Consider the following 12,421-nt stretch of genomic DNA (forward strand, 5'->3'; position numbering starts at 1 on the left):
GAAGCCCTCAGAGTGGGTCAGGCATGGAGAGAGCCAGCGGTACTGCTGCGTGTGTCTAATGTTTTTGTTCCGTACTGACAGTCGGGAAAGCCAGTCTCACCGAACTCTGGAGCTGAAGGTAATGTCCTGTCAAGAAGTGCTAGAGTATGTGTGTGTGTGTGTGATATAGTGTATGTGAGAGAGAGAGATAGAGAGGTTTCATTTCAAAGGAGAAGATCACTGACGGGACTTTTTTTATTTTTGTTGAATCACAGTTTTGGAGATTTTTCCAGATTAACCATGAAGCAAAAGATTAACTCGCATTTTTCTTCTTTTGCAGGGAGAGCTATATAACTGACGCAAACATGGTTTTAATAACACCTGTGCTGTTGCTGCTGCTGTCTTGGGTATCACTGCAAGCTGTCGCAGAGATCTGCCGGGGGACGCACTGCTACGGCGCGGAAACCGGCGATCCAAGACCGTGCACCGGAGCGCACTGTCCGGGGGGCAGAACCTCCAGACCGCCGCGGCACTATCACACGACAGCGCAGGGGAGATCGGCGCAGATAGTCGCCAGCCAACACCACGCGTATCCGAGCTCCCCGAGAGCAGCGTCGGAGGTTTATCCGGCTGTGCAGCCACTTCGCGGGCGGCACAGCGGCAGCAGCAGCAGCAGCAGCAGTGGCGCACGGATAAGAGCGCCTGAAGTTTTACCTGCAGGATGCACGGGTGCAGACTGCGCCGCTCTTGTGAAACAATTTCAGCCCACTAATGACACCCAAGAATGTAGAGGGATCGAGTGCAGACTGCCGCTGAGGATACGGCCAAAAGCTCGAGCAAAGTCTTGTGTGGGAGAAGGGTGTAGTTCAGAGGAGAGCGCCAGCCAGCTTCCTCCTGTCCATCTGTCCGACAGAGCAGCTCAGTTTCTGGGAGATTTTCCGGACCTTGGATATCCATCGTCGGAACTTGGCGGCGCACCTTTGGGTGTCCAGCTCACATGTGACATCAAGCCAGGTCTGCTATCGCCATCATTATTGTCATCTAAAACGTTTAGATGATTATAGGCTGATTCACGTCTTCAACATGTCCTTCGTGACATTAAAAGAAGTTGAGGAATATTTTTTCCGCACATGAGAGCAGCATGCCTATAATTTAACCAAATGCATATTACTTTTTTTATTGACTTTAACCCCACTTCCCCACCAGTGATCTGCGCAATAGGATTATGGTCTAAAATCAAAAGGAAGAACTGAGCTGGACTGGAAAAATGTCTCTGAGTCAGTTATCCAGAAAATATGGAGTGCTTTGATGTTGGTACATACAGGAAACTTTCATTACACTTGCCAGCTCGGCCAATACAATGGGGTCACTGGGTGTTCACACTTTGTTCCAGCATTATTTGCAGAAATCAGAATCACTCTTAATCTAATTTAATCACTTCCTCCACTGCACAGTGTTTCACAATAAGAACATTGTCTGATTCCATCTTTCATTCTGCATTACGTTCCCCTCAGGGGAGAATGAAGTTCCCTCAGAAGATGCCCTCATCTTGCACCTCCAGCTGGCCAAAGGGCAGGAGAAGCTGGTGGAGGCCCTGCGTGCCCAGCAGATAATCATCCGTGACCTGCAGCAGAAGCTCGCCGACCAACAGGAGGCGCTACTGTCCCAGCAGATAGAGATCCTGGACCAGCAGCGGCGCATGTATGATCAGATGGATGTGGTGAAGGCCCAGTACGGCCTCCTCTCAGACACCATCAAACAGGTTTCCTTCCAGGGCCTGCAGGGTGAGCTGCAGAGCTACTTCGAGAGCCACCTGGCGGGTCTGCAGAGCCAGGCCCGCAGCCACCTGCAGAAGTCCTACGCCGTGCACAAAATGAACCTAGACTCAAAGGTGATGGATGTAGTCGGAGAGGCTAATTTCCCTCAACCTCTGCTAGGATGCCCTTCACCCTGTGGGCAGGAGGAGTTCTGTGATTTTCAGAATGACCCACCTCAATGTGACAAGTGCACCATGTGTCCACCGGGCTTCTTTCTGATCTCACAGTGTTCTGCTACTGCAGACAGGATGTGCCAGGTATGGTCCTTTAAAACAGCTATTCTCAAAACCCGCAGAGTGAGCCTCAGAGCGCCTACTAGTGGGCCGCAGAGGTAATGAGCTGGTAGTGGCATAATACATATTTAGATTCCCTTTTTTTTTTCTCCTTTTCATGTTATATGATTTTCATTGTATTTATTTGGGGAAGGTAGTCCTCGGAATTTATTTTTAGCATTAAGAAGTGGGCCTTAAGCCGATTTGGAGAGAAAATGTTCATATACTCATCCGTGACGAATACAAATTAAAGGAAATAAATGGATCCTTTTTCTATTTTTCAAATATTTCCGTGTAACCCATTATTAACATTCAAAATGTATTCATGATGATAAGATTCATTTGTATGGATTGCAGGACAGAGATGAATGTCTTGAAGTACCAAACATTTGTGGAGAGCGAGTGAAGTGCCTTAATACTCCAGGTGAGTTCAATTCATCCCCTGATTGTGGGCAGTGTGAAAATAACATTCACCCTTAATATTTCCGTTTTACAACCATTTCCCCTCATTGTTATAACTTAATTTCTCCATTCTCTCTGCTCTTTAACTGCACAGGGGGGTTCAGGTGTTTGGGGGTTTCTATGAGAGAAGCAGTGATGGGCTTGTGTGGTCAGGACTACTTCTACAACCAGGAGCTGCAGGAGTGCCAGGCCTGTTCTGACTGTGATGTTGAGCCTGTTTCTGTTGCCTGCACAGCTATCAGTGACTCTGTCTGCGGCCAGCCTTCAGAGAGCCAACTCTCCGGGTCTTGGGGGGCCAATGTGGGAGTTCCCCCTGCCAGAACCTCTGGCACCCAGATCTTCCCTGGGCTTCAATTAAACATCCGAGGAAAAGAGAAAATTGATCTGTTGTCCAACGAGGCTGGGCAGGTGACGTTCCTGCAGCATGGCCTGGTGTGGTTGGATCATAACTTTGCGATAAAGCACAGCTGCAGGAACTTCCTTCAGGTTGGAATAAGGCTCAATGGGAGCCAGGAGGAGGAGGGTCGGGACCTCAGCGGTGTTCGCATCGAACAACCGGATGGGAAGTACTTCCAGGGTGTCAGCATCAGCAGCGGAGTCGAGGTGGAGCCTAACCACACCCTCACTCTACTGCTGAAGAGTCCCAATCAACACTGCAACCAGAGCAAGGATCTTCACGTCTATGACATCACCACTCCTTCTTTCAGTTTGCTGTGGTTGTCGCACGACACCGGTGCCGTAGCTATGACGGCTCAGATGTCCGTGTTGACGCACTACCAGACCAGCTACCGCCCAACTTTCCGCATGACCTCTGTGTCTGACCCGTATATGATCATTCTAACGCACGACAACCGCGGTGTGCGCTTCACAGAAAGTGGCGTGGTGAAGTTCGTCCTCCAGCAGGCGCTTTACTCTATGGGCCACACCTGCATTCGAGAGGGTTTCTCCCTGATTGCCTACACTAACCGCAACGGGACTGGCCAGGAGGCGATGCAAGCCTTCAAGACGGGCGTCAACTACAGGGACACCTCCATCACCCTCTCTGGCGCTGTGAGCATTGCCAGCGGGGACACGCTCAGCTTCGAGATCACATCTCCGTCCCAGTGCAACATCCGCTACTTTGGGGACAGCACCGGGATCAGTATGCTGAGCCTCATCTGGATTCCCTCAGCAGTGTCGTCAGCGCTGACTGCTACCGTGTCCAGGACTGGTCTGCCCTTTGGAGCAGTCAGGAACAAGCAGCTGTCATTCCAGCAGATCAGCCCGGACACGACGCAGGTTCATCTGTCCCGCTCAGGGGAGCCAAACAGCAGGAAGAACTTTGTATTCCACGAGAAAGGAACGGCGAACATAGCCCTCAACCTGAAGCTGATACACTCCTGCAATATCGTTAAACTCACTTTGCAGCGGGCAGGGGGTCAGGGTGGGCAGGCAGCTCCTGTGGCTCAGCAGGTGTCTGGATATATGCCTGAAGGGAGCGAGTGGGCCAGTATCGGGCTAAGGGCCTCGTTTCCTGTGCAGAACGGTACAGCGGTGTACGTTACTCTGGACTGTATTCGCGGACGAGTTAACCAGATCACACACGAGGGCGGCACTAACGTTTCAATTCTCTGGGTTGCAGTCTGATCGAAGGAGGAATGAAGCCTTGGTCAGTAATACATTTTGTGAAGAAGAAGAAAAAAGACAATTTTGCACAATATTGAATTGCAGAGCAGATTCAACTATTTACCAAATGAAGAGAGGATACTGGTAGACATGACACATATTTGGTCATATAATTGTTTTAAATATATGTTTCATCACCTGTTAAGACTTCTATTGTCAAATCTTTGTGGGTATGATTAACATACTGTAAGTACTGCTTTTGCTTAAAGTACTTCGGCTGGTTGAGCAGTGACCAATTCTTTGTGTGTGTGTGTGTGTGTGTGTGTGTGTGTGTGTGTGTGTGTGTGAGTGTGCGTGTGTACAGTATGTATGAGCGTGTTTGCATACATGTGCAGTGGTGCTTTTATATTTTTGTATGTGTGTGTGTGTGTGTATGTGAGATAAACATTGGCATGCCTACTTTTGTATGAGTCCTTTAATATGTATATCTTTATGCTCCTGCACATATTTAACTTTTGTATGTAACAAACTTTTTTGTATCATATCGTTAGGCATTTAAAACAATAACATTCTGGTAGATATGCTTGTACACAGGAAGAGTTAAATGAGAAGATAGAAGATAGACACTAACCTTACTCCATAAACTGAATACATCCCAACAAAAACTATCCCTTCAATGCTCTGAAGAGTTTGTAATGAAAGAGTATACACTAGTGCTATGTAGTAAACTTTAATAAGCAGGAGTTGGTTTTTGATGATATTTATTTGCCTTTTATAAAACAGGAATCTTGTATTTACACTATACAATGCATATATTTGTCATAAAAATATAACAATATGTTGTGTGGTAAAGCACTGAGTAGGCAGTGTTGATATTCAAATACATGCAGTGATAGCCTCTATCATATGCTTATTTGCACACAGTTTAACACAGTATTATGAAATGTGCAAACATCTTACTTTGTTATTCGTTTGCAGAAAATGCTGTTTCCCTGTGAAGAGTTGCCCATGCATATCGTTCCTAATTGCCTCTGTGTGTGTTCTGTCCTCCAAACAATTAGGCATAATTAAGTGTTTCAGGGAGTTGGCAGGCACTGAAATTCTTTAGCTTTATTCTCACTTCATTATGTTTAGTGATTTTTTCATACTGTGGTTTGGGCTACCTGCACATGTCAATGCATGCATACGTGTTCAACACCAAATAAAATGTACATATGTTTTGCCAGAAAAATACATTTCACTCCAGTTTGTTAATTCACAACGATCAGAGACGAAAGATATTTCACAATTTTCTTGGATGTTCACAGTGTAAGTATTTAATTTAGCATAATGTAAAGCATTCCTGTCCAGCCACATCATTTGATATATCACGTGGCATTAATCCCGACATTTCTTTTCACTATTTTCCACTAAATTACAAGGTAAAAGTTTAACATTCAAACGTCACTCATTCCATTTAATCTCAAACATACTGAACCTATTAGAAAGCAACCTTATTCAACATCTATAGGTGCCAAAATTGCACCGATAATACCTGGAAAATCATTCACTGTATTTACTCTCAATTGGTCTTAATCAAGTTGAAATTATTCTTCCATCTATTACCTATAGGAGAGCTGTTCTTTAGCTTAAACATAACACATAGCCAGTGGAGTGCAATGAGAGGGAGAGGAGGGGGAAAAAAAAGCTTTGTGAGAAACAATCAAATGTTTCTGTCGGTTGCCTGAATTGAAAACAGGTGTTTCAGTGGAGCAGTGCTCCAGATGTCTGACGCTGTAGATCAAATGAGACCCACAGCACTTCAGACATCAGAGAGAGAGAAACGGGGACAGAGAAACAACAGGAAGGAGAAAAAAACCGAGGAGGAGCGTGTGTGTGTGTGTGTATTGAGAACTTTGTCTTTAAAGCTCCGCTGATGAATATTTTCTATATTAACAAATGACTACATGTAATGTGCTTGCATTGAAAGGAGAGTAATCACCCAACTTTGCAGTTCCTTTTAACTCTGCGACGCTTCTTTCTGATGTCTCTGAAAGTCTTCAAGTGCTGTGGGTCTCTAGCCTCTTAGCCTTTGGTAAGCCTTTTTTGTGCTTTGGTTGTGCGGCCAACACATTCCACTCTATCAACCCGATTTTCAGCAACCGGCAGCTGTTTCCAGCGCTAATAACGTACTATATGCTACCCACCTAGCACCAAATAGGGCTTACAAGTATGTCATGTGATCCATTGTTTGTATAAAGAATATTAATTACAGCAGCCTTAAATGAGATGCAATTCATGAATGCCGGGATGTAAAAACACTAAACGTGCAATGCAGTTTGATGGGCTGCAGACTTGCATGCTAGTGTAACTGGGGCAAAACAGAGAGACATCATTCATCACCGCTCTGCATGTGTTGTGAGTTTATTTACTTACTGAGGGTTTTCGTGTTTGGAGTTCACTCAAACAGTCTCTGCATGCGAGGAAGTTACTTCAACACATCACAAATCTCTCATTAATTCAAAAGCACTACAGTTTCCACAACTAAACTATGCAATACGTCTAATACTCCTTTTTCATGTTTAGTGCTCTGAATGTCATCATTTTGTTCCTGTGCGATGAAAGAATGCAACATGGTGTCATGTTGATGGACACATCAGTCGCAGTGAAACAGCCTTTCTAACCCAAACTTGGCCCCGGTCTGCTCCGATGTTGACTTAAAAGAGGACAAAGCCGGAGACAGGCTTGCTTTAATCAGAAGCGGATGTTACTGTAAAAGCCAAGGCGTCTTGTCTAAAGAGAAATGTTTAGACCATGTGGTCAGGTTTGTTGCTGCAGTGTGTACAGAGAATGAATCATATGAAATATGGATATTAAATACAATCGGGCATTTGAAATGTATTCATTCTGGAAGTTGTTGCCTGCTACGCTGAGTCACAGCTGAACACGTTCTTCAGTACGGTCTAAATGACCAACAATAGCTTGGTAACATATTATATAGGTCTGGCCATAGTTAAAAAAGTTTCCCTACTTCCTCTGCCTCTGAGAGAAGTTGGTCTAACTTACAGGCCAATATGTGTTTAAAGTAAACTACTGCATCACTGGTTATTCTCCATCACCCTCTCTTTCCGCTCATCTGTCGCAATCTCCTCCCCTCCTTCGTCCATCTGTGCCGGTGTTTTTTTCCTCATTAGAGAGGTTACTGATGCATGAGGAAATAGGCTGGCAGGTCAGTAGTCACAAACACAAAAGTGGGATTCATATTGAACAGCCTGTCTGAAAAATACAAAGTAGTTGAGCACGAAGCTCTTAAAATTGTTGCTAAATGTCACTGAACACGGAAATGTCTATCACGAAATACTGTATATAAAAAAAAGTTTCTTTCATAGTATAGCGCATAATAAGCAAGACTTGCTTTCTGTAGGATGTTTTGGAAAGCCGAAACCTATACTGGCACTGAAAATAATCATGATGGACATGCTATATCTGCCTTTTCCAGACTTGGCAAGGGTTCTGCATAGTTCCCTCCAGTGTCTGGTAAATTCCCTGATCACCAGGAATGCAGAATTTAATTTTCTTGTTCTTTAGCTGACCTTAATCATTTCTGCGTCAAGGGCAATCTGAAACTCCAGAGCCACGAGGATCAGTTAGTCTGGGTGTGGAAATAAGTGTGTGTGTGTGTGTGTGCGCGCACAATATACACATGTACCGCATTTGCAAAAGGGAGTTAGGCCTGCCTTGCTGTCTTCATGAAGAGGCCATTTAAAGTGCTGATGATGAATAATAGGTTGGCTGAATGTGAGCGAGTGAGTCTCCCTGGTGTATATTTAAATGGTGAAGGGATGCTCTCTCACTCATATCAACTCCCCGGTGGTCCGTGAGGTTAATTGCTTTCTCCGGCAGGCGCTTACAGATTAACTATCTCACTGAATGCATCCATACAAATGACTCTGCATATACCACATAAGTTGAGCTCTGTGTGTGTGTGTGTGTGTGTGTGTGTGTGTGTGTGTGTGTGTGTGTGTGTGTGTGTGTGTGCGCGCTTTGCAACAGTACATTGTGTATGCTTAGGTAGCAGGCAGGGTGCACTGCGAGGTCAGAGAAGCTAATGATTACAACTGACTTTGACTAACGAAGTGGACTCAACAGACTATCTCTGGTTTAAGTAGTCTACGACATCAGTGTAATAGTCCAGCATTTCTTTTATTGAGGCAGATGTAACACAGCAAGCATTGATTTGATCATTTGGAGGTGAAACGATCTATCGTCTTACAACTACACTAAATTTGAACTGAACAGTTTTTAAGCCCAGGACAATTCCAATTTAGTACACCTTTGGTCTTGGTTTTGTAGTTTTGGAAATGATAACAGTATACTCACTAAAATAATTGCTAAGCTCTGGTAACATGGGGACATTTCTATGACTCAATGATTTATGTCCAATGTCAACTTTCAGCGTTAGTGCAAGAGGAACTTAATGTGTGTGGTGGACGGACAAGTTAGCCGTTTTATGACCCCAGCTAATGAGGTTATGTTTCAGTTTGCCTTGTTGGTTTGTTACCAATGACAGCAACGGTGGTATTGTTAGTTGCCAGAGGTGGTTTTGAGTACTTTGCCATGTGTTTATATCACTGTGGACATAATTTTGTGATTGTGATAGAGTCAAAACTGAGTGAGATGCAGTCACAAAACTTCACAGATGTTTAGCTTAGATCAAAGTGAAGGCCGAGCTCAAACATGGGTTTGATCCGAGTAAGGGGTCCGGAAGTAGGGAGGTAGGAAGTAGAGAAGGCGCCATTGGTTGCCCCACTCTATACCCATGGGCCGATTTGGCTTTCCAGCTGGTGTTTTTCATGTGCACAATTTTGAAAATGCCATCAATGATCGTTCAAAGTCTAGTATCTAGTATCAATATTCAGGGTGGTCATAGGGTTGCAAAAAAACATTAGCAGTCAGACGATCAGAGAGGTTGATAACAAGCCAATGTTTTGTTTGTTGTTTTTTTGGAGCGAAAACCAAAAGTGAACAACAGCAATTATTCCCCGTTGTGCATGAAAACTGTGTTCATGCGAGTTGCATCAAGAACGGCAGGTCGAAGTTTAGACCATCATCGTTGTTGTTTCTTTGAAGTAAGTTTGGATAAGCTGGAGCTGGAGCTATCAGCTTGTTTAAAGAATTGTCTGACTGATTGATCATTAGAATTATGAATATACTGTGAGTTCAAGATCCACTCGTTGTCCACTTGTTGTTTTAACTCTTCTGAGCTCCAACTCCTGAAGAAATGTTCTGGCTCTTAAGCAGCTAGGTTCAAAGGCTAGTCGCTAATTCTGTTGGACCGCCATTAGGAGCTGGGCAGGTAGCTTAACTGTGGGGTTATCGGAGCTTTTCTTTTACTGAAAACAGCTGACTGCTGTGTCTGGAAAATATGCTCTGAGAGCAGTGAGAGTGAATCAAAACAGTAAAGCCAAAATATTAAGCTAGGTCCAAACCAACAAATGAATGTTTAGTGTCAAACTCCTGGCTGGACAGCTGATACATAACAGTGTAAAGAGAGACAAAAATGTGTCTTTGTAACTTCTTCTCTTATCAACCAAACATGTGGCCTCTCCCCTAAGGTGAGCAGGCTTTCATGTGTTAGCTGAGCAGTGTCAGTGAAACCTAACACTAACGGATGGCCTACCAGCTTCTGGGTTGACATTAGGGCAGAAGCAAAGTTCAGGCAACTTACAGTTCAGAAGACTGTGAGGTAAACTGCCACCAATTCCAACAGACAACAACATCTGGCTTGGTTTATCTGCCCTGTGCACTCACAAACGCAGACTGCTTTCAGGAAAGACTTCAGTCATTTATAGAAGCACGAGAATCCTTTTGGCTTTTCTGTCTAAATGCTTTAAAAAGCCTCTCTCAAACCAGCCACCCTGACTTTACCATCTGTTGGTTTTCTCGTAAATCACTGCATCGTTTACAAAAAGAGTGACTTCACCGACTTAAACTTTATGACGTGTTTGCTACATTTCTCCTATGTGCAACCTGTGTTTTTGGATAGAGCAGCTCTTCTCTTCTTTGTGTTATCACATGTAGGATTAGAGCATCTGGGCTTTACAAGGCTTGTGATGTGCTCCACATGCTGCAAAGACTTAGCAGATCATCCAGGTGACGCTGGTGATGAACTGCCCATGTGGGAACATGTCTGATCACTGAGAGGAAGGAAGCCTTCAGCGTAAATCTCTAAGAAATGTCAGACCTGGTCATCGAGTCATTATTCTTAATATTCCTTGAGTTCATTTTTAATCTGGAAAGGCAGTGATGAAAATATTTACACTGTGGAAGACTGAGTCGCCTGACACGAAGATAACAGCGTCAGTCTGCAGAGGTAAGGTTGATTGAAATTAATTTGGTCTCATGACACCAACAGAATCCAAAATGTGATGTCAAGAGTAGACATAGGTAATTCCTCAATGACAATTAATGGAGGATGAGCTGACAAGTCATTTAGTCTATGTGGCTTTGCAGCAAGAAGAGTATCAGAATCAGAAATCCTTTATTTGTCCCACGACGGGGAAATTTACAGCAAAGAGAGTAAAGTGACATGTAACAATTAAATAGAATAAAAATACAGTAACAGTAATATAAGTACAGTCATTGGAGAAAAAAAAGTGTAGGAGTGAATATTGCACATGATAGTGTAATTGTAAAAGTTATAAAAAAGTGAATATTGCACAAGGCATTGGTAATTGCACACCATCGGAATAGACTTTTGTTGGTGTGGTGGTCTACCAGGGGCCGTGAGTAGAACCTAAAACTCCCCATGTGGGCTGTATGGGAGGATAGCTCACGCAATGACGTCAAGTGTGCGTGTGAAGGGGGCTTTGTCTATTTATTTAAAGTTACAGTACATTTTTACATATATCATAATTGCCTTGAAGATCTTCCGAGATCATTACTTGATCTTTTATACTTTTCATCTTTTGCCGTTCAAGTTAGCAAAGTTTCCCTCCAAAATGTGTGATTTATTGACATTACCAGTTTATATTGAATTCAACAGAAGCTAAGAAATACTCGGTTTGTCTGTCAGCTAGTGATGTGTCCTTCTGTGTCGAGGCTTCGAAGTGTGTGTCGAGTAACCACGGAAGATTTTTGTGAAGCGCGTATCGAGGCTTGTGTTGATGACATATGTGATGACGCTCGAAGCCTCAAGAACCTGCCGTACCACGTGACTGATTCAGGAACTGGTTCGCGGGTTTGGCTTGCGATTCGAAATATAAGGGGGAGCGAACCGCAATTGAGCCCCCTCATAATCAACACTTTATATAACCGCGAATGTGTGGGTTGTTGTTGTCATAGTATGCATTGTTGCTGTTGAGTTGTTGGTATTGCGTTTGTATTGGATCTTTATGGAGCCAGCCAACTAGCGAAACAATTGTTATGCACGCCAGCATCATCTTCCTTGTGAGCAAGTAAAGATACCAAATCTAAATCTGTTGAAAAGATAATGTACATCCAATGTGTACATTACACATCCCTGGTGGCGTAGCTCGTACAAGCAGGCGACCCACATTTAAATGCTTGCCGCAGCGGCCCGGGGTTCGAAACAGACCTGCTGCTATTTGCTGCATGTCATTCCCCTTCTCTCTGTCCAATCTTAAACTGCACTATCATTTAAGGCGTAAAAAGCCCACATTTGTTTCCAGGCACTCTCTTCTCAATAACACGTAATAACATCAATCTTTATTTTTAAATAGAACATTATATTCAGTCTTATATGTGTGTGTCAAAGAATCTTAAGGGCAAAGATACTTTAAATCCACTGCAGCCAGGTTTTACATGTATTGTCCACTTGATGGCGCAGTAGAGCAAATGAAGCACCATGAAGCTTCGGCCCATGAGCGAACCAATTGGATGGAAAGCTTCAATGCTTCATGAAGCTTCATCTCGCCATCACTACTGTCAGCAGGATTACGGAAAAACTACTGGACAAAAGGTAAAAAGTAAACTGAAAACACAAACCAGGTAGATACAGGGAAGACAAGGAGGCACGGGGAAGCATGGGGAGACACGGGGACACATCCAGTATCAAGGGTGACGAACAGACCAGGAACAATGCGACAGACAGGGATATATACACACAGATACTAAATGAGGGAACGAGACACAGCTGGGGGAGAGAGGCAAAGACACAAGGGCAGGGTGAATGGACACAGGATGATCAAATCAACAATCACAGAAGGAGGGAAAAACACAAGGACAGGAAGTAAGACAACACATGACACAAGGGGAAGTGAACATTTCAAAATAAAACAGAAAATC

At 43.9% G+C, this 12,421-nt stretch overlaps 1 protein-coding gene across 1 annotated transcript; it reads left to right on the top strand.

Moving 5' to 3' along the window:
- Positions 1 to 5,360, top strand: nell3 (NELL (neural EGFL like) family member 3). Its single transcript, XM_029457265.1, has 5 exons — positions 1 to 118; positions 320 to 993; positions 1,494 to 2,053; positions 2,426 to 2,492; positions 2,625 to 5,360. Exons 2-5 carry the CDS (start codon positions 345 to 347, stop codon positions 4,154 to 4,156), a joined length of 2,808 nt encoding a protein of 935 aa, XP_029313125.1. The 5' UTR covers positions 1 to 118; positions 320 to 344; the 3' UTR covers positions 4,157 to 5,360.
- Positions 5,361 to 12,421: the final 7,061 nt, after the last annotated feature.

The sequence above is a fragment of the Cottoperca gobio genome, chromosome 20 (genome assembly GCF_900634415.1).
Source record: "Cottoperca gobio chromosome 20, fCotGob3.1, whole genome shotgun sequence".
NCBI classification, from domain to species: domain Eukaryota; kingdom Metazoa; phylum Chordata; class Actinopteri; order Perciformes; family Bovichtidae; genus Cottoperca; species Cottoperca gobio.